Source organism: Spea bombifrons, chromosome 2 (assembly GCF_027358695.1).
Source record: "Spea bombifrons isolate aSpeBom1 chromosome 2, aSpeBom1.2.pri, whole genome shotgun sequence".
Classification (NCBI taxonomy): domain Eukaryota; kingdom Metazoa; phylum Chordata; class Amphibia; order Anura; family Pelobatidae; genus Spea; species Spea bombifrons.
The window spans coordinates 46,741,265-46,760,897 of NC_071088.1; the positions used below are offsets into that span (position 1 = coordinate 46,741,265).

Genomic DNA, 19,633 nt, shown 5'->3' on the forward strand with positions numbered 1-19,633 from the left:
TTTCATTTGACACTGAAAAATAAAAGGTTTTCAAAATCGGGGGATTCAGATATCATAAGCATTAAAGTGCATATGATAGTTGCTAGTCTCCCTTTAATAGAAAAACCTTTGCCCTCTATGACCTGAAAATCTTAAGACCCAACCAAACACAACTCTCAAATTCCAACTCCTACTTTAGTGAATAAACCCCAAAGTCTACTGTAAGACAAAAACTGTTTATCTTAATATAATAATGTACTAGAAATGGAATAATGTTGTTTCCCTCATGTAGGAAATTCAGGGACAGGGTAATACCTTTATCATTTGAGTATCAGAACTACTAAAATAGTCCCATAACTTGAAAGACATTAATGTTATATGTATTCTGTGTGGGTTAAATCCATCAAATATAACGTAAAGTTGTTTCATCTCATTGCATATGTGCGAGATTTAAAACAGGCATATAAGAATAATCCTAATTGGCTTTTAAATAGATTGTATTACACCACAGGGAGCTGAGAGCTATGAGAGAATTAGTGCACTAAGTAAGGGTTTGCTATCCACAAGCTGTATAAACCTGCATGTGTCATATCATTTGAAGGTAACTGTAGAAAACTGAATCTAATTGTTGCCATTTAAGGGTAGAGAAGCAATTTTGTAAATTTGATAGCTCCTGCCACGCTTCTTTTCCGGCTGGAGGGCGTATTATGCATTTTTTCTGCCTCCTTGTGAACAAAGGGTTAATGCAGGCATGTGTATGCAATCACACATATATACACATTTATATCGAATCCAATTATATTCCATCCTATGTCGTTTGGGCAGACATTGTTACTGATTAGTGAGAAAACTTTTGCCTTTGTCTCAAATAATGTAATTCTTATAATGCAGGAGGAGTGTTACAGAAAAGGCTCCCAAGTGTTCTAGGAATATCATGTCTACTTTAGAGAACATGAAGTCACATCAATATTTTTACTGGACATCATGGTGGAGTCCATCCACAATATGTGAATATGAATATATGATGTCACAGGGTGAGCTAATTCTTCTTAGGATACGCAATTCCCAATTTGAGCATTACGCATTCAGAACTGCTGGCAGTCTTGATAATAGGAAGCCCGGTGACGTGAAATGGAATCTTAAACCCTTAATGACAAAGCCCGTACATGTACGGGCTCAAAATGCATTGTTTTCAATGGGTTTAGATACCGCCCATTGTCCTTAAGGGGTTAAGTAAGTAACATTTCTGTTACTGTTGTTACTGTTACTACAGAATCTTTCAACTTACTCTTGCTATTTACCATTTAGTACAGAGGTTTACCAAGTCTTATATGAAATTATAATATTTAAACTGGAGTTGTTTTTCTCATTAGAATGATTTCTCAGATATACTACGTTTTACTCTCTACGTGTTAGAGCAGTCTGCAAAATGTATTGTAACGCTGGGGTTTACCCACCCACCTGGTGAGGCAAGTGTTAAGGAAATGGTACTTGCTCAGTGTCATTGGACAATGTTTTTGGCCTTTTGGAAAATCACTTGACCCTTCTGTAGTACAGGCACTAAAAAGATATTGTAATCTCTACAAGGCAGGGATTGATAAATTCTAGATACACCACTATAGACCCTGCAGTGCTATATGACAATATAAAACATTATGTGCACAGCTCCTGTGCCTTGCTGTCCGCAACCTGCTCTCGCTTTAGTCATCATTCAACAGTCAAAGATTTTTTTTTCCAGTCATCGGATTGATGCGAGAGGGTTGAACTAAATTGCTTTTTCACAAATCCAAACAAACAAACAAAAAAAAAATACCAACCTGCAATATGATTTCTTGGCAAACATAATTTAAAACCCCACCCTGAGGGGTCACGTTAAAATGGGAGCTGGTTACATTGGTACTGCTTTATAAACTGCAATTTTTCTACAGGTTCCTTTTTTTAATACACAGGTTGGTCCTGGTCAGTCCAACATAATATATTCCTTTTGTTATCCGGAATCGATAAAAACTGGTGCGCTGTGTTCAATCTCCCTGGTTCACTTTGGGAGCCGCAGATTTTTTTTTACATCAGTACAGTGCTCCTTATTATGTCAGTTTAATTAACACATGGCAATATCCATCCACATTCCGAGAAAGAGCTTCCTTGCAGGAAAATGTACAATATGCTGTTTAATAACTTTGGCCCATGACAGCATTTGTACCCTTTGGCAGGATACTGCATGTTCTCCAGAAACTATCGTGTAACCTGAGAAAAAAAACAAACAGGAAAAACATTATGAGTAACATCAATGGATCCATGTGTATTTAATCAATCAATACAATTCTTACCATGCCTTCCTATCTGTCATAGTTGATCAGCTATACCCAGTTTTCTGCTTGCATTTCCAAGAACATACCTTTCTTTGTCCCTGCAGCTAACATATAACCATCACAGAAGAGCTCTGCCATCTTGTGTTGCATAAATTGCCTACAGCATTTTCTGCAAGCAATTAGAATCAAATGCAGAAAAGGTCCCATGTTGATATCTCCTACCTTGCTGGGTAACTCCTAGGCCTAAGGGATCAACCTCCCTAAAATCACTTACTTGATTGTTTTTCTACAGAAAGTGACACTTTCTTCCTCTTCCTAACAGCATTATAAGAGCATATGGGATCAGTAAGATTTTGGGCAAATTCCGTTATGATATGGAAATCTATGGCAATCATATGAATCGAGAACGGTTAAAGTCTTGCTTTCTCCATAAATGCAGCCTTTTTACTGAATAATTTATGTAAAAAAACATAAATAAGTCAACAGGAAAAGGTAAAATCCGCCATTGTATGTGAGAAATCTTCAGGAGTTGCAGTTATTACGTGGACATCTAAAATGGGTCTGTTATTATGTGACTGCACATGAACAGTTATAACCAACAGCTTGAGTAGCTTGATCTAAAATGTTTCACCCATCCTTTCACATACACAAGCGCTCATTTATGATAACATGTATACCCAAATGCAGACTCTTTTGAGTCTTTTTGTAGTAGAATCCTAAACGTCCCTTACTCCTTAAGGCCATACTCCCCCAAAACTCACTTGACACATTCATGCACATGTCCACTCGGACACAAAATGCGTATAATCATGACCACATCCATGTATTCATAACATTTAAGAGGACCTTGCCAGCATATGCATACATACTGTATATAAATTAATTCTCGGAAGGAAACACTACTACGCACTGATGTTCTCCAATGAATGTTTTCACTGCTTATACCACCATGTGGTTCATCCATGTGGTTTATCTTAGAGAGCCTCTCAGAAAGGCTATCAATACCTTCTCGTTGACCCTTGAAAATTGTATTTATTGAAAGGCTTTCCGCCCCACTTTGTTTGTGAGTGCACTCATGTATCACGCATTGTGTTCATTGATTGATTTATTACACCACATTGTGTTTTTAGTTTTTATTATTCAATATCATTATTCAATATTATTCATGGATGTTACAATCTGCTCTGTTCTGGATTTTTTAAACTGTTACATTTTCTCTGGCATCATTTCCCACCTGCACCTCCATATACACTGTCCAACATTTCTTAACCCTATGCTCTTATTTTCTATAGGTTATTACAGCTGCTCACATGGGTGATATAAGTCCTGTAACAACATCCAATGCACCACGGGTCTAATTAAGTGCATTTAAAGCATTTCTAGAATACTTAGCTTACCTGAAATCTAATGTGCACAGTGCACTAATCCTGTTGGTTTAAATGTCAAATTAAAATTTGATCCTCCTGACCAATCCTTTAAATCTTACACAGGGCAAAAGTGAATTGGTTAAGCCTGATCTGTCTTTGAGTGAATTAGTGCAATCTGCTGCATTTCCATTGAGAATCTTTTTAGTAGATTCTGTAGAAACAATTAGAAAGAGATAACATTTTAATATAATTATAGAGGACAATTATTATAGGATGAGCCTTTGGGAGTTATGTATGAAAAATGATTGCTGCAAACTTTTACCAGTGGTCTTTCCACCATAGCAACTGAAAGAATGGTCCAATCAAAAATAAGATTGCAATGGTTGCTATGGTAAGAAAACCTTTTTTTCTCTGATTTTACACCCGGATTTAAATTAACCCTGTTAATGTCTAAGTAATAAACTGTTTTTTTTCTTTGGTTTTTGTTTTTTTACTTCTTATCTCTGACACAATTATACTAGTGGCAAATTAAGCATTATCATTATTAACCCCTATGGTTCCACTCTTTTGTACCAATAAAAAAACATCTGCCAAGCAATACAAAGATGTCAGGTGTATGCTGGTAGGAAAAGGTGAGATACTGAACCAAGCCGCACAGGTTCTAAGCCAGTAAAATATTAAAATATTAAATAATATTGACAACCATTTTAATCTGTATTAAACATATAAAGGTGTTTTATTCACTGCTTAATTATGAAATGTGGAGTTGTTTTTAGGTAACACGTCCACTTCCACTTTAATGGTAAGAAGAAATTATGTATATATTAGAATAGATTTAGTTATTATATGATAGATTGTGTGAAAATGCCTGCAGAGTTTGAGAGAATTGATTGGGTGAAGATGCTGACCACAGCAAAGATACAGATAATTAGATAGAATAAAGATTAGCTGAGTTAAATAGAAGCCAAAATTCAAGCCCCGTGTGATAAAATAATGCTTAAACAGGAGCCGCAGTGTGAAAGTGACAACATTTGGGTCAAAATTACATTTTAATATTAACCTGCTGATCCAAAAAACAGCAAGAGAGGCAGAAAAGAACTTTCTGTTCTTGTTTTTTGTAGATATGACTGTGTTCGTGATAAAAGTAATCAGAGTTTTGACAGAGCTTCAAGCTTAGAAGAATCTTATAAGATGAAGCCAAAAGTTAGCATCAATCAGTAGAGCTAGCTAAATCTGTCGAATTCTATTCATTAATAATTAATTTCACTGCCTTGAATATTGTACATAATTAGGGTTCTAGAATACAGGGTATGTTAAATGTACAGAGTGGGGTTGAAGTGAAGCATTGGGAGGATAGGCAAAGTATTCCCACATTTCTTGACTTTTAAATTAGCCTGGGTGGTTTTCTATGAATGGTTGGGGTTAATTCAGTCGAAATTGAAGTAAAGTTTTAATGTGCTAACATACACATAACCGTGCATAATGCACTGTCAAGACAATGGGTTGAAATCTTACTAATGAATCTATTATAATGAGCAAATTTGTTCTTCTTAAAGGAGAAGGTCACATCCTCTTTAAATTTGAAGAAGAGACCCAAAATACTTATGTAACGTTATATATTTTTCTACTGTGACCCAATAAAAGGTACCTTGGCTCCACTGAGTAAAAAAAAAAAAAAAAAGACTCTCACTCAAACCCCCACTTTGTTGAATAATCCCTTTTTGGGAGTTTTACAAAGCATATGTGCCATCCATTTTTTGTATGCCGGACAAAGAGACAACCATACTGTGTCTATCAGGCAATCTATTGCCTGGCGAGTTTTTCTTTATTTTAATGTATTTCCAACTGACTCTGCGGTAATCAAAGGACGCTATTGTCAGTGTTTCTAGCTGAAGAAAAAAAAACTATTTAACCAAATGTTTATTCTCTGCAAATAGATTTCGACAAAACCGGCCCAGCTGAGTACCAGTTAAAAATCAATATACTTATACGACTACGGTTGTAAATCATTACTCCTGGTTTGCTATTCATGCATTTAATTGGGCTTTGCTCGAATAACTTGGGGATGTGTTCTGACCAGTATTGTACACCTGCCTGCAGCTCTAAAAGCCCAAGTCATATTTTATTATTTTTATCATTATCTCAATTATTTGGCAAGTTTCTTACAACATACACCAACCTGTTTACTGGAATACAGGACTTGCTTTTTGAGGAATATAGATAAATTGATAAGATATTGCCCCAGATTTATTAACTCATTTTGTTTTCCACTGCAATCTATGTAAGGAGTGCTATTAAATCACATAAAACGACATTTAATCTAGCCCAGGGTGTGAGGATATTTCAAATAATATAGAGTTTTTTCTTTTAAAAATCGTCTTATAATCAAATATGTCTTATATTCTTGAAAATGTGATGTTATCCTTACAATTTATTTTCTACAAACCTATAATGTGACTTTTATTTGTGCATTACATGATCACTTGAATGTGATGTACCCTGTTTTTAATACTGCATTTGTATTTATAGAATTATGGAATTAATTTAAAATAATCAATGACATTGTAGTTTGGCTTTGGGGGAAAAAAAAATCTGTTAATAGTTTAAGAGATTTTAAAATCTAACCCCAGAATACAAAAACTAGCATGGAAACCTGAAAGTCAAATATATTATTTATAAATCAAGCCACTGGAAGCACGCGTTTCAGTTTGTAGAAATCTTCAAAAATTAAGCACTGTATAAAACTTCATAAGCGCATATGCACTTTTACTGTGCAGTTAAATGATTCAATATTTAAAAACGCACAAATCTATGTGCGCTTCAGCTTTATGGCAAAATCTTTGCACGTTCCTTTTTAAAAAAGTAATGATTACAGAAATGAAGATGCTGCCACTGTGAGATTGATAAAATATGAGACAAATCCAATAGCATTTTAAAGGTAGTAATAACTTTTAATGGCCCAATACCGGAGGTTTTTTTTTTTTCTATGTATGAGCAAAAGAGTCAAGCATTAGAAATGCACAGTTTGGATTTTCTAAGCCAGAAAAAGCTTGGTAGCATTGTCTATTTGATTGCACCCATGTCCTCAGACTTGGCACATCAAAAGATGATTATGAGGCTTATAAATAACTTTTTAACGCTCATAATTAGGTATTTTATAATATGTGCTTATATTGCAGCTGTAAATGACTCTTCTTTTAGTAAGTGTGGTTGTAAAAAGGGCAGAGGACCAGAGCCCAACCACCAAATATGGCCACCCAGCCACTTTAGAGTTCTATGATCTTTTTTATGTTTCCATAATCAATATAATCATTGATAGCTTGAGTGGGCTTGGTAATGAGCCCCAGTGGTATTTGTATTTAAGGGTACTTTAGAAGCCTTGGACCTTTACATTTTTTGATTGGTGTTTCCCCCTTTTAGGAAAGACTTCTACAGATGGTTTCAATGTGTCTGCAGTGATAGGCTTCAGGATGTTAACCTAACTAATGTCCTAGGTGAATAAAAACTGTAAGCTACCTTGTAGGTTAAATAGGCTTGGGCTTGTATAACTCAAACAGAAGTATCAGATATATATGAAAATAAAAAAATAAGGAAATAAGTATTGCTGCTATGAGAATTAACCAAATAATTCAATTGACTATCTATCGTCTGCTTGCAACCACAAATCAGATAAGCAAAGACTGCTTGTCTGCCATTCTCTCCCTCAAATGTTATGACCCAGCCTTATGCTGACCTTAATACCAAGGTGATCAGCTGTCCCTGTTTTGAAGTTAAAAATAATAAGTGGAACACGTGTCAGTTAGGCTTTACCAAAATTACACAATAAACCAATGCACCCCAAACAAACAAATACGTCTTATGCATTAAATGAGCGTACCTTAGCCTTGTATTCAATAAGTTTATTGAACGCAGGCAACGAACCTATTTAGGGGCAGGCAGGAACAAACCAGCTAAATTTATACATAGGTTTTTCAGAAAAGAAACCCACAAAATTAGCAGTTAGTTTACCAGCAGAGGTTTATAAGCCAATTACAAGTCTATACATAGGCTTTTTTTGTTGCATCAGGTCAAAGTTCAAGTGACTTCCAACAAATATGATGCATTTTCCGCAAATCAATATGATTCACTAATGCCATTACGATAGATATCATAAACCATAAAACTTACAATTAAAGAGCCTTTAGGACACATTGAACAAGGAAGACTGAAGTGAGAGACAGTAAAACATCCAATAACATTAAAATGATACTTTCCAGACAGGTCATTGACATAGGCCAAATAGACATTTATAGCTTCTATATTGCCTTTTTTTGTAAATTCTATTAGCCAGTTAATAATGCCTACGCAATTTCATATATTAACCCCTTAAGGACAATGGCCGGTCCCTAAACCCAACAATGCATTTTGAGCCCGTACATGTACGAGCTTTGTCATTAAGGGGTTAATGGTAGTAAAAATGCACCTCCAATTGGATTTGGTATGGCGTACAATCATGATGACAGCAGGACTGTGTAATTAATTGTAGGCTTACTCTTTATGTGCCCTAGTAACTGCAGACAGTGATCAGGTTTAGAATCCTGGTATGACGATGCAGATTCTGGGATCAGGGAATGAAGCCCAGTACTACCTGCAGTCTCCAATGATCTAAAAACACCCCATTAGCTAAAGCTACAAAAATGATCCTGTATGTAGATGTCCTGTAATTATTAATTGTTCTCTAGTTCACAAATAACTACATCCGTTGATCCGTGTTGTCCTCTTTACTACTAAACCATCCTCTGGCTTCTAAAAATGGGATTGGCTCTAAAAAAGCAATCATTCATTAAGGTTATGCAATATTATTGGTGCATTGTTTTTATTGCTGTAAGAACAGATAGCTATTTGGTTAAACTGAAACATCCCTACCCAGGTGGTTTTGGTTAGCTTGTAAACAGTTCACAAATATAGCAGGATGGTATACAATGCATCATAAAGTTTCTCTCATCCTCCCTTTCTTCAAACTCTACCTTCCCAAATGTATCACTAACCTATTTCCATCCAGATAATCCACATGCTCATGCATGGTACAAATGCCTGTGCTGTAAGGTTCAAATTATTCTGTATGTTGTAACAAATTGTTGTATCTGGGAAAACAGCCTCACAAGTTAAAAACAGAACTTAATAAATCATTATTCAGGAATCCAAAAAAACACCCACCATTTTACATATCTTTCTATGTATCAGTCATCATCTGCATTACTCATGGTTGGATTTTACTTTGATATTTGCTTTAATTTACATGATTGTTACTTCTCATTCCCTGGTAACCTCTTAATAGGCTTGATGGTTGTTAAATGTACCGTATTTGCTCGATTATAAGACGAGGTTTTTTTCAGAGCAAATGCTCTGAAAAATACCCCTCGTCTTATAATCGAGGTCGTCTTCTAATCAGACCTCAAAATGTCCGCTGGGGCCATGCTGCTTACCGAGCTTTGGTCGCGAGCAGCAGGAGAACAGGAAGCTAGAAGAGTGTCACATAACTCTGCCTCCCCCTCCTTCCTCTGGGATAGCAGATAGGGGATTAAAAGGCATATCATGGGGCAGAGTGGCTATAGGAGGGTATAAGATATTTCTGGAGGCAGAGTGGCATACAGAGGGTTAAAAGGCACATCATGGGGCAGAGTGGCAAATAGGGGGTATAAGGCATTTCTGGGGGCAGAGTGGCAACCATGGGGGCAGATGTGCATAACTGGGGGGGGGCAGGTTGGCAAATAAAAGGAAATAAAAAAATATATATTTTTCTCAATCATAGCTTTTATTAAATATGAAAATATTGTTTACATGAATTAATATTTACTAGTAAAACTTTTTTTCCTATAGGGTAGTCTTATATTCAGGCTTTTTGTTTTTTTCCTAAATTAATATTTAGATTTTAGGGGGTCGTCTTATAATCACTCATTAATTTATGAAGGATAAAATATTTTTTAACAAGGTCTTGGGTTTATTCTTTCTACCTCTTCAAATCATTTTTGTGTGTAAAATGCTAAATGGAAGTGTACAGACTACCTATTACTACTAACTAACCTATCTAGTTATGTACAGTTCTAATTGTATGTGTATGATACATTTAAAATGCACATTTAAGAAAGTTTCCCCCCTGATTTTCTCTAAATAGGATTTGTCTCAGAAAAATGAAAACTAACAGGTGTATATGATAAAGACTTAAAACACTTTCTAAAACCTGCTCACAAAAATCCAATGTCTGAGCACAAAACTCATAAACTCTTTTTAGTTTAATTCCAAAAATCTGAATTGTAATTACAATCCAGATCCGCAGACTTCAGTGAAAAATATTATAGACTGTCTACCAAAACAAAGGTCTATTTTTAGTATTCTGTGCTTTCCTGACAAGATCACTTTTTATGCTGCACTTTACAGAGACGGTGCATTATGGTGACCACAATATTCAGCTTGTAAAAATCAATGTGATAAAAACAGGAAGGTTAATTACCAAGGCAAACCCCCCAGATGATTTCCTTCACTAGAGCAAAAGGTTTTGCCATGAAAATGCTCTAAAAGCAGAACTAAAGGAATCCCATGTCCATTTGGTAATTATAAATGACATCACCACAAGTATAGATTTATACATTTCTTAGTTTGGCTATGGGGAATTACATAAAGCACCGAATATCCTCACCTTATTACAAAGAGGGCAACATTCCAAATGCAAAATTTTTTATAGAAAAATTTAAATCACACCTGTTAAAACAGAACTCATTTTAAATGTTGTCTGATTCAGAAAGCCGTTCCCTTCATTTCCTATCCAAATGTGTGTGTGGGGAGGAGGCAAGGGTTAATAACGTTATTTAAAGGCATTCAAACAGCAGGGCATGGTTGCATAATTAGCCCACTCTTTACTGTTCCAATGCTTCCATAGGGTGGAACTCTATGTAAAGTATACATTTATTATATCCAGCCCTTTTGAAAGCTGCAATATGTCATACTGAATTATGTTCAACAGCTCGGATTTCAATGAAAGGCTGTCACGACATACTATCACACAAATAATTAAGTATACTTAAAATCAATACCGTGTAAAATATTTATATATATATATATATATATATATATATATATATATATATAGTATTTGCATGGTAATGGTAATTAGGATTCTGCAGTACAGGTATAATTGCATTTATATATGACATACAGATAGTATCATCTATTAACTAATTATCAGTAAAATGAACATGCAGTATGGATTAGATAATATATTTAGTGTAGATGATTTACGTTTTTAAATTATGGTTTGAATGTAGATATGAATAATGATCAGAAGTTGTAAAATTGACATATTTTGGGGCAAAGCTCTGAGCTAATCACCATAGCAGTCAATGGAATTTTTCTGCTGGTTACTTCTCTTTAACCATTTTGTACCATATTTTACATATATATCCTTTCAAGGGTAGGCTACCAAGAGGTCTACCTCTTATGAGGGAGTTGCTTTCTTCAGGATGCAGGGCTAGCTGTACATAGGGGATGGGATACCACCAGTTAGCCTTTAGTGGATTGGGAGTAGACAGAACCTGGGCATACGTGACCAAATTTCACTACCCTGTCCAAAGAATGAAGAAACAGAGCTAACGTAGTACAATGTTTCACCTGTAGACCCTGGGTCAACACACGATTTGTGTCTTGGGATACATGTGTTATAAACAGAAGTATAAGGCATATTTAAGTCCCAAATGAAGGCATAGATGCGTACATGTTTTGTTAACATTGAACCATTTATTTATTTAGTTGGACAGCAAAGCCTATTGTTATGGCTTTGCTGGTTCAAGGTTGCCCCTCCTTGAACCTAGCAATCCTTTTGCTACTAGAGGCCACTTAATAAAGACTCTTTTTTTAACAGCATGGCAATATTTGATGACTGTTTTGAAGGGAATGGAAATGGATGTTAAAACTGATTAAGAAAATGAATGCTGCTAGTCAAATTAAAAACAATGATTGCAATATTACACAACTGATTAGCCGTGACATATGAGTCGTTATTTATTTCATCTCGGCTAATTACACCTTGCCCTGGAGGACATCTTGCTAACCAACAGAAGGCCAGTGTGACTCTTTCTGACAAATGCTGGTTTTGTTGTGGTCTTAAAAGGATTTGCTAAACAAGTCAAGAACAAGTCCTGGATGAGTTCCAAGGGGACAGAAAGAGTTATTCATTGTAAGAGATGGATAGATATGGGATACACTACCTACAGAGCTTGTCCCCTGTTGGATAAATTTACAAGTAAGGTGGTCTGTTTCATTATTTGTAAAGGTCATAATACTACTTTACAAAGTTTAACGCAACTTCAAAAACACATTGGTCCACATTGGTGCACAAAGAATTGAAATTTGAATCACTATGACATGATCATGAAAGCTTTCATGTGACAAAATAACACATTTTGTTATATACAATATTTTTCTTTTATTACATGGCACTTCCTGTACTGCAAGAACGTCAGCGCTTTTTGTGTGTTCATTCCTTCAGAAGTTTAGATATATTTTATAAGAACAATAACAAAAAAACATAATAAGAGAGTTTCAGTGTCATTTCTTTTTCCTTTCCTCTAGATCAATACCCTGGCCAGCAAAAATAAAATAAATAAAAAAAAGAGCAGATTAAGTGCAACATTTGTCTAGACTGTAGCAGCAGCAGCAGCATGTAATCAGTTGCTTCATGAATCTTATGAAGCACACGTTAATTCTTTCAATAGCAGTACCAACAAAAGTGTAATATATAAAAGAAATGCTGAGTTAGATGGGCGCTTCGGAAGTAAAAAAACATTGTTATAAAACAATGTTTTCGAAGATTTGCTATATTAAAAGTTTCATTTTAAAAAGTGCCACTACTTAATAATGCTGAAGTTATCCTTCAAGGAAAAAGGCTTGTTTTCCATGTTTATACTTCATTTACTTAAAGAGACAGCCACCTGAACAATGAAAGTACTTTGGAAGTACTTTCAGATGCATTTACTTAATGTGCAAAAACAAGAGATCATTAACCTTAAGATAAGCTGCAGCTCCACAGCTGCAGCAGAACACCTCATCATGTAGAAATGTTTTGTGCCACTGATTGATTGACAGAAACAGAGTGTAGCTGGTAGGAAAGGACTCACACTGAAAGAAATGAAAGCACTTTCCAGGTATGCGCAGGATTCAGTGCTGGATCTGACTGGCGGTAAGTATTTCGCATGTTGTCTCTCCTGCACAGCAAGTAGCTGGAGAGTGGTGAAAGGTTTCGGACAATTTTTTTGGTTCATTTTTGACCCACTCGTTTTAGGAGCAACCAATTATGTTCCCTGTCCATTCGGTTCGGGGGGAAAAAATTGTTGCCTGGTGCCCACATTCACTCTCACTCTCTTACCCTCTCATTCGCGTTCACTCTCATGCTCTCTAAATGTTTCCCTACCTTTTCTGCAGACGTACACCAATTCTTCAGTAAGGAGATAGACGTCACTGAAAGTGCCACGATTTTGGTTGAAGTACACCTTAGGGCAAAATGGTGGTGCTTTCGGTGACATCCTCTCACCCGATTGGAGGATAGGACATAACTTGCTGCGAACTTCCACCAAAATTGGGACGAAGTTTGCTCCAGGTTATGTGAATAAAGATGTGGACAAATGTAGAAGATAAAAGGGAGGAGATAAAAGATAGAAGATGAAGAACAAGAAGACGTGGAACTGGAAGCACAAGTGAAAGTGGTCGGCAGAGAAGATACATTTAGAGAGCGTGAGAGAATGAGTGAATGAGAGTGTGTGTGAAAGGACCCTATTTGGTGCTTTTTACTTCATGGGGTGTCTGGCCTCATTTTAGCGGCTTTGTATGAATTTGTATGAATTTGCAATTTGTATAAATCCGAATGCACAAGTCTATTCATTTGTAATATTTTACAGATGCCAAAATCATATTTCTGGTCTATTCACTAAACAGTTGGAGCATGCAAATTTGAAAAAACATGGAATTTTGCTACTTGCAATTAGATTTACAGTAATCAAACACTCTACTTGCATTAAATCAGCTGCAGAATTTGCAACAACAAAAAAAAAAAAACAAGAAGCTTGCAAATATAAAACCCACTAGTTGGGATGCAATTTTTAGGGGGAGCCACTACCCTCCCAAAAAGGCATCAATATATTTTAAAGATAAACTTCAAATAGAAAATAAAAAATAGAAAATTGTGGGTCCTCTGATTATTGATTAAGAGTAGCCTAACAATTATCCCCCAGCATGTGGGGTGAGGAGGTGATTACCTTGGAGGAGTATCGCTCCTACTTATAGTACATTATACTACCAACCAGTGCACAGTGGGATGGAAAGTTTAAAAAAAGACCTTATGGGAGGAAGGTATGGGAAACATTAAATGCACTCTGAAATAAATTGTAATTACTCAGTATACATGTTGTTTTGCAGGTGTTGGCACATGAAGACATGAGTCAGTTGTTCCTCCTAAGTATGAGATAGTACACAATAATTATTTCTTCTGGTTTCATCTAATATTTAGTTTCTCTTTTATAAAACAATCTTTAGAAGAAGAACTAAGCAACTCCTCCATTCCTAACACGTAAGAAAAAAATAATGTTCAAGCTGACTTTAAATGCCAGTGAAGTTTAGGATTTGGTTTCCTTTTATTTAGTTTACATGTCTACTTTGTCTTGTCTTAAATGTGAAGGTAATTAACCAGCTACATATCAAATTGCTGTTAGTCTATTTCAACTGTCTGGAACACTGGTAGCCTCAAGGATCAATTCAAGAGAAAATGTCCTAGAAATTTTTTTTGAACTGTTTCTACTATCCCTTTAATTGTCTCTTTAATCACAGTGTTAAGCGGGCACAACCCATATAGCAAACAAAAAAACCCAACACTTATGATTTATTTTCCTATCATATCCTCCCGAGCTACTAATATGCCATGAATTTACTCATACAGGCGCCGTAACCTTACTGCTTTAGCATTGAGGTTCCATTGATAGATTGCCAAGTAAGTAGCACAACAGCTGCCCTCCTGATCTATAGTCTAAATACTGAATCTCTGGAATCTAAAAGTATGAGACATTATGATGCTATGAAACCAACGGCCTTAATAATTCTTACGCTACAGCTGGAAAGTCCTGTTCCACCCACCCTGTTTTTCCATCCTCGTCACGGGGAGTTGGAAAAAAAAAACAAATCACTATTTATAAATCCTTGACGCTTCCACAAAATGCCAGGACAGTGAAGAATGTTTATGTGTTTTCCCCCCACATAATGTGTGTGTTTTTATTTTTTCGGCAGCCTGTGCCAGGGAACGCTTTGGCATTTCCTACTAAGAGGTGTTTAAATTTGTGTTTCCGACTCCTGTTAATTAGTGACTGGATCCTGTTCAACAAAAAAACCCCAAAAGATTCTAAATGATCTTATATGTTTGTTTTTCTACTTAATTTTAATTTTGCTGGAAATCATAGTTGATATATTTTTAAATAGGTTGTCCCAAACACATAATAATACAAAATATTCAGTGTACAGGATGCTTATCAATTGGGTATCATGCTTATCATTTGGGTATTACTATCACATTAAAATATATTTATATTTGGCGCTGAATATATTCAGATATCCTTGTAACCCCAAGAAAACACAAAATATCATAATACAACTGTTTTTGGTGAGCAGTCCTTCTAATACATATATAACGGTTATTTATTGTAAATCTGCGAATATCATCATATACGTTTAGTGTACTGGGCTGTAAAATATAGCATTTGTTAAATGTGATAGATGTTTTTTAATATGAAATAATTGTGTCCCCTGTATCCAAGTACGCATTATCAGCAATAGCATAACCACAGCAAATATTGCAAGTTTATTAAACAATATATTCCCGTTCATATATAGATGTATATATATATATATATATATATATATTATTATTATTTATTGTTTATATAGCGCCATCAAATTCCGTAGCACTGTACAATGGATGTACAATGGACACTGTACAATGGACAGGACATAACCGTTTGAATTACAGAGACAACGATAGACTTCTATCCAGCGCTTAATCTATCTAGATATTTATGGTGACTTCAAGGAAACCTAAAAGAATTGTGTGAATTGTGGTGGATAGCCCATCTCCATCAGTATATACAAGGAATGTTTACATTTTTAGAAACTGTTTCCTTAAAGTGCAACAACAAACAGATGGTGATGGTACTTTTTGGCAAAAAGACTGTTTAAGATTTACACATAAACAAATGTTACACATAGATTAATTCATTCAATGTTAGAGTTTGTTAAAAAAAAAATAGTAAAGTTTATGCAAATGACTGCACCTAAAATCAAATAAATATGATCATCGATCCAATTATCCTTGAGACTCCTCTATGATAAACAATTAAGCCACTTTGAAATAAGGGATGAATAATCATTCTTGGAAATTCTTTGAAGTTGTCCTTCATTTGGACAGGTCATTCCCTGGCACACTAGAACAGTTAATAACTCTACAGATGATGAATAATGGATGGTCACAAAGCTCGCAGCACATTACAATCTTGTCTGTGTCACATTCTGCCTACTCCAGTCTGATTGCCACCCTGAATCCTACCCACACAGTGATCCCAAAAGAAAAAGGAAGGAGATAAGGCTGTGGAGGTAAGGTTCCTTTATTTGTAAGGTATTTGCTTCCTTTATTTGTAAGGTATCTTGAAAAGAAGTTCAAGTATGAAAACTACCACAATGAATGGATAGTAATATTCACAATGGATAACCTCTGGCATTTCAGCAACTGTATCCTCAAGGTTGGCCAAGCATCAAGGGAATTTGTCAACAGCTTATGACTTTGGTCCCACTTAAATAAGTTAAAACACATTGACCCAGAGGGCTTAGCCTGATATACCAATGGAGATTTTTCCTATATAATGGCACAAGTGAGCTAAAGTTTTAGACTCTCTCAAAGGGGACTTCAATAGATGGCAGGCCATTTAAGTGTTGTCATTTCCCAGCTATGCTAGTCTTATTTGTTTATTAATTTAAAATGCTGCAAAATGTATGATAATATATGAATATTTTAAGAATATTCTTTTTTTGTATAGCTAACACTCATATTTTATGAAGGATAAAGATTTGCACAAATCTAAGGGCATAGAGTAAAAGTAAGCAGCAGCGAAAGCTTGTTAAAATCCTAGGATTTCTTTTAGATAAATTAAGATTCCCAGGTGACATTTTGAGAGCATTGCTTGCTCTGTTACCACATTAGTGCCGGCTCCTGTAAACCTACTTGTGTTTACTGTTCTATAAATGCTTCTGCTTCGTAAACACTGTCGGCAGAGTTACAATGCCTCTTAGCAATAGAAGTTGGAATTACAATGAAGTCAAATCGTATAATTCTTAATGTCTGTGTGAAAATAATTATTAATTATATCAGACCCTGGCTAAAGCCTGTGTGAAGAGTACCCTACTTAAAAGAATGAAAATTACGGTACTGTGGGGCCTAAAAGAGGCCGCATATTGTTACATTCATGAGAATTGCGTAGATCAGTGGCGTAATTTACAGCTGCAACGGGGCCTGTGCCTCTAAGGGGCCCCGGGCGACCCCTGTGGCCCCTTGTTTACGTGTCCTCATGCCGATTCAAAATAGTTTAGAAAGGGCCCTTCTAAAGGAAGGACATTTTTAAAAGTATTTTGATCCGGCAAGGGGAGACAGGAGCGTATCACGTTCCGTCATGTAACCCTGCTATGAAACCAAGGCTGCTTGCACAATAAGCTGCAGGAGCGGTGCAAGGTAAGCAGGGGCAGGCAGGAGGGAATATTTATGCATATGTGTTATATATATATGTGTACTTGTGTGTGAGCATGGATGTGCAATAATGTGTGAACATGGGTGTGTAGGTGGGTGTGTGCGAGCGTGGCTGTGTACTTGTGTGAGTGAGAGCATGGATGTGTAATTGTGTGTGTGCATGAATGTGCTATTATGTGTGTGTGACCATCAGGGCCGGACTGGGACTGAAAAGCAGCCCTGGAAAAATTTGGAGACCAGCCCCATATAGTTTATCTCACGGTGAAGCTCTTATACCCACACGCAGCCCTTATACACACCCGAGTCACACTATGTGCCATTCTTTTTATCTCATTATTTGTATTAAAATGCCAGAAAGCAAAAGTGTTAAAAGGCCCTTATAAATGAAATACATTACACATAATGGGATCAAAACATTTACTACTGCGAACATTTTTAGATGAAAGAGTTCCATTTTATTCAGTGGAACAAAACACTGATCACATTATTCTTCACGATATTCTGGTAAGAAACTTTTATTTCTTTATTAATTCATGTAGACTGTTTTTTTCCATATTTAATAAAAGCTATGATTGAGACATGTTTGGTTTTTATTTCCTTTCATTTGACAACCTACCCCCGAGTTATGCACCTCTGCCCCCAGGCTTGCCACTCTGCCCCCTGATATGCCTTCTAACCCCCTATATGCCACTCTGCCTCCAGAAATGCCTTATACCCCCTATATGCCACTCTGTCCCATGATATGCCTTCTAACCCCCTATACGCCACTCTGCCATATAGGGGATTAAAAGGCATATCATGGGACAGAGTGGCATATAGTGTGTATAAGGCATTCCTGGAGGCAGAGTGGCATGAAGGGGGTTAAAAGGCATATCATGGGGCACTCTGCCTCCAGAAAAGCCTTATGCCCCCCTATATGCCACTCTGCCTCCCTGATATGCTTTATACCCTCCTATATGCCACTCTGCCCCATAATATGCCTTTTAATCCCCTATATACCACTCTGCCTCCAGAAATGCCTTTTACTCCCTATGTCACTCTGCCTCCAGAAATGCCTTATACCCCCCATAATGCCACTCTGCCTCCCTGACATGCCCCAACCCTCCTATATGCTCCTCTGCCCCGTGATATGCCTTTTAACCCCCTTTTTGCCACTCCACCTCCAGATATGCCTTTTGACCCCCTATATGTCACTCTGCATCCAGAAATGCCTTATACCCCTATATGCCACTCTGTCCCATGATATGCCTTCTAACCCCCTATATGCCACTCTGCCATATAGGGGGTTAAAAGGCATATCATGGGACAGAGTGGCATATAGGGGGGTATAAGGCATTTCTGGAGGCAGAGTGGCATAAAGGGGGTTAAAAGGCATATCATGGGGCACTCTGCCTACAGAAAAGCCTTATGCCCCTATATGCCACTCTGCCTCCCCAATATGCTTTATACCCTCCTATATGCCCCTCTGCCCCATGACATCCCTTTTAACTCCCGTTATGCCACTCTGCCTCCAGATATGCTGTTGACCCCCTATATGTCACTCTGCATCCAGAAATGCCTTATACCCCTATATGCCACTCTGGCATATAGGGGGTTCAAAGGCATATCATGGGACAGAGTGGCATATAGGGGGTATAAGGCATTTCTGGAGGCAGAGTGGCATGAAGGGGGTTAAAAGGCATATCATGGGGCACTCTGCCTCCAGAAAAGCCTTATGCCCCCTATATGCCACTCTGCCTCTCCGATATGCTTTATACCCTCCTATATGCTCCTCTGCCCCATGATATACCTTTTAACCCCCTTTATGCCACTCTGCCTCCAGATATGCCTTTTGACCCCCTATATGTCACTCTGCATCCAGAAATGCCTTATACCCCTATATGCAGCTCTGGCATATAGGGGGTTAAAAGGCATATCATGGGACAGAGTGGCATATAGGGGGATATAAGGCATTTCTGGAGGCAGAGTGGCATATAGGGGGAAACACTTACATACACACACATGCCGATTTTTTTTGTTTTTAACAAATACAAAAAACATTATACAGTACAAAAAATACATTATTTTACTCACCTTCTACTTCTCTTGACTTCCTGGTAGCTGCACACTGTTCTCCTCTATGCTGACAGGATGCCACTGACCTGACATCCGGTGCTGCAGCAGTGCGAGGGGGC

At 36.8% G+C, this 19,633-nt stretch overlaps 1 protein-coding gene across 2 annotated transcripts in view; it reads right to left on the reverse strand.

The window, feature by feature from the left end:
- Positions 1-705: 705 nt before the first annotated feature.
- The window catches only part of LOC128475298 (chemokine-like protein TAFA-2), a 171,170-nt gene continuing 152,242 nt past the window's right edge, over positions 706-19,633 (reverse strand). For both annotated transcript variants that reach the window (XM_053457775.1, XM_053457776.1), the window contains exon 5: positions 706-2,223. In XM_053457775.1, the coding sequence (XP_053313750.1) occupies positions 2,212-2,223 (12 nt within the window). In that variant the 3' untranslated portion in view covers positions 706-2,211. The remainder of the gene's footprint in view (positions 2,224-19,633) is intronic.